Source organism: Blastocystis sp. subtype 4 (genome assembly GCF_000743755.1).
Source record: "Blastocystis sp. subtype 4 strain WR1 chromosome Unknown seqid_0733, whole genome shotgun sequence".
NCBI classification, from domain to species: domain Eukaryota; class Bigyra; order Opalinata; family Blastocystidae; genus Blastocystis; species Blastocystis sp. subtype 4.
The window spans coordinates 1-1,952 of record NW_014568814.1 but is presented as its reverse complement, the minus strand read 5'-3'; the positions used below and the strand labels follow the sequence as shown (position 1 = coordinate 1,952).

Here is a 1,952-nt window from a genome sequence, read left to right as displayed (position 1 = left end):
GTCTGAAGTGATTCCTGAGAATGGAGATGGTTACATGAACTTCAGAATCAATCCTTCTCTTCCTGCTGGTATTGTGTTGGATCCTCACACTGGTTGGATTTCAGGTACTGCCACTTCTGAGAGTGCTACTCAAACCTACACCATCACTGCTACTAAGATGACTGGAGGAGATGTGACTGCCACTATCTCTCTATCAGTTTCAGTATGTACTGGAGGCAAGGGATTGATGACTGTTCGTATCAGAGCCGATGGTCTACCTAGTGAGAATTCATGGAAACTGTATGAAGGAAGAGGAACTTCAGGAACTGTTTTGAGATCTGTAAGCGAGTTCCCTGTATCAAGTGCTTATTACTATGTTGATTTCTGTTTGGATAATGGAATCTACACATTTGAAGGATCTGATTCATTTGGAGATGGTTGGCAAGTTGGTTCTGGTTACACTTTGACTGTTGATTATGGAGAGATGGAGTTGGATATGAATGAAGTCCCGAATACTGGTGTGAAGCCTGTGATTGTGACCACTGTATTCTCAACGTATTTCCCTTTCCAGATTGAATACACAGATTGGAAGGTGATACAGAGTGATGATGTGTCCAGTAATTGGAATACTGTCAGTTTCGATGATTCCACTTGGAACACATACAAGGCTGTTGATATTCCTTCCACTTCTTCAATCACAACATATATCCGAAAGAGTTTCACAATGAGTGGAGTGAATGATTATCAAGTGTTGAATGTTCGAGTGAAGTATTCTGGAGGAGTGGCTGCCTATGTGAATGGAAATCTGGTTGCTCGATTCAATCTGGCTGAAGACTTTGATTCGACAAGTCTATCAATCACTGATCATGATCCTAATGTGTTCTCGAAGTTCCATGTGATTCTGTCAACATCTGGAATTCAAGAGGGCAGTAATGTATTCAGTTTCGAGATTCATCGTCCTTTGAGTGGTTCTTCTTCTGATCCTGTTGTGTTTGATGCTACTGGAGTATTTGGAGTTGAAGATTGTTCTACTGTTGTTGATTCTTATTCTTCACTGGAATCTACGAATCCCAGTTCAGGTACTCTTGATGGAATCATGGATCTTGATCCTTACACTACTGGTTATCTTCCTAATACGATTGGAACCTATATTGAATGGACTGTTGAGAATCTGGAAGGAAGCAAATGGAACTCATTCAATATTGTTGGAGGATCCACAGTCACATCTTGGGGATTTGATATCATTGCTAACTACAATCTTGATGACACTACTAACATTCAGATGACGATTCTGAGTGCTATTGGTCAGACTGTGACTGAAAGAACAAAACCTCAGATTGCTGTTCCTGTGGCTCTGGCTGGATTCCACAGATATCGATGGGAGATGACTGTGACAGGCTCAACAGGAACAACTCTGGGTTCTGTTCATATGGCCTATTGTAAGGCTTCAGGATCTGTGTGTCCTGGAATTGGCAACTATCCTTCAGTGGGTGAAGGTCAAATCTCTCCATCGTATTGTCCTGAGGGTTACAGAGGTTATTCATATCGTGAGTGTTCTGGAGGTGTGTTGGGTGAAGTCAAGACGGACCACTGCTCCAAGAGGCCTCCAATGAATGCTAGTTACCGACCATCCCAGAATCGATTTGTGATGGGAACAGCTGTGACCACTGGTGTTCCTTCAGTGAGAAATATAGTTGATCGTTGGTACATTGATACTGGAGTGACTCTTCCTAATGGATTGAGTCTGAATGCCCAGACTGGAGAGATCTCTGGAACTCCTATTGCAGAACAAGAGTTGGTAACGTACACGGTATATGCTGAGAATGAATCAGGGGCTACACAAGCAACAGTATCCATTCAGGTGCGAAAGGGAGAATGTATGGCTGAAGGAGTATTCCCTGTAACATATGTTGGTGAAACAGCAGTGTATGAGTGTTCGAGTCAGGGAAGCTATGTGGGAACTCAGAAGCGTG

The 1,952-nt window shown here is 42.7% G+C and overlaps 1 protein-coding gene across 1 annotated transcript; it reads left to right on the top strand.

Annotated features, from left to right (window-relative positions):
* Window positions 1-34: 34 nt before the first annotated feature.
* JH06_5788 (cadherin domain-containing protein) lies at window positions 35-1,952 on the top strand (the record flags this gene model as incomplete). Its single annotated transcript, XM_014669277.1, has 1 exon — window positions 35-1,952. A coding segment is annotated over one exon (1,918 nt), but the record flags the coding sequence as incomplete, so codon positions are not given.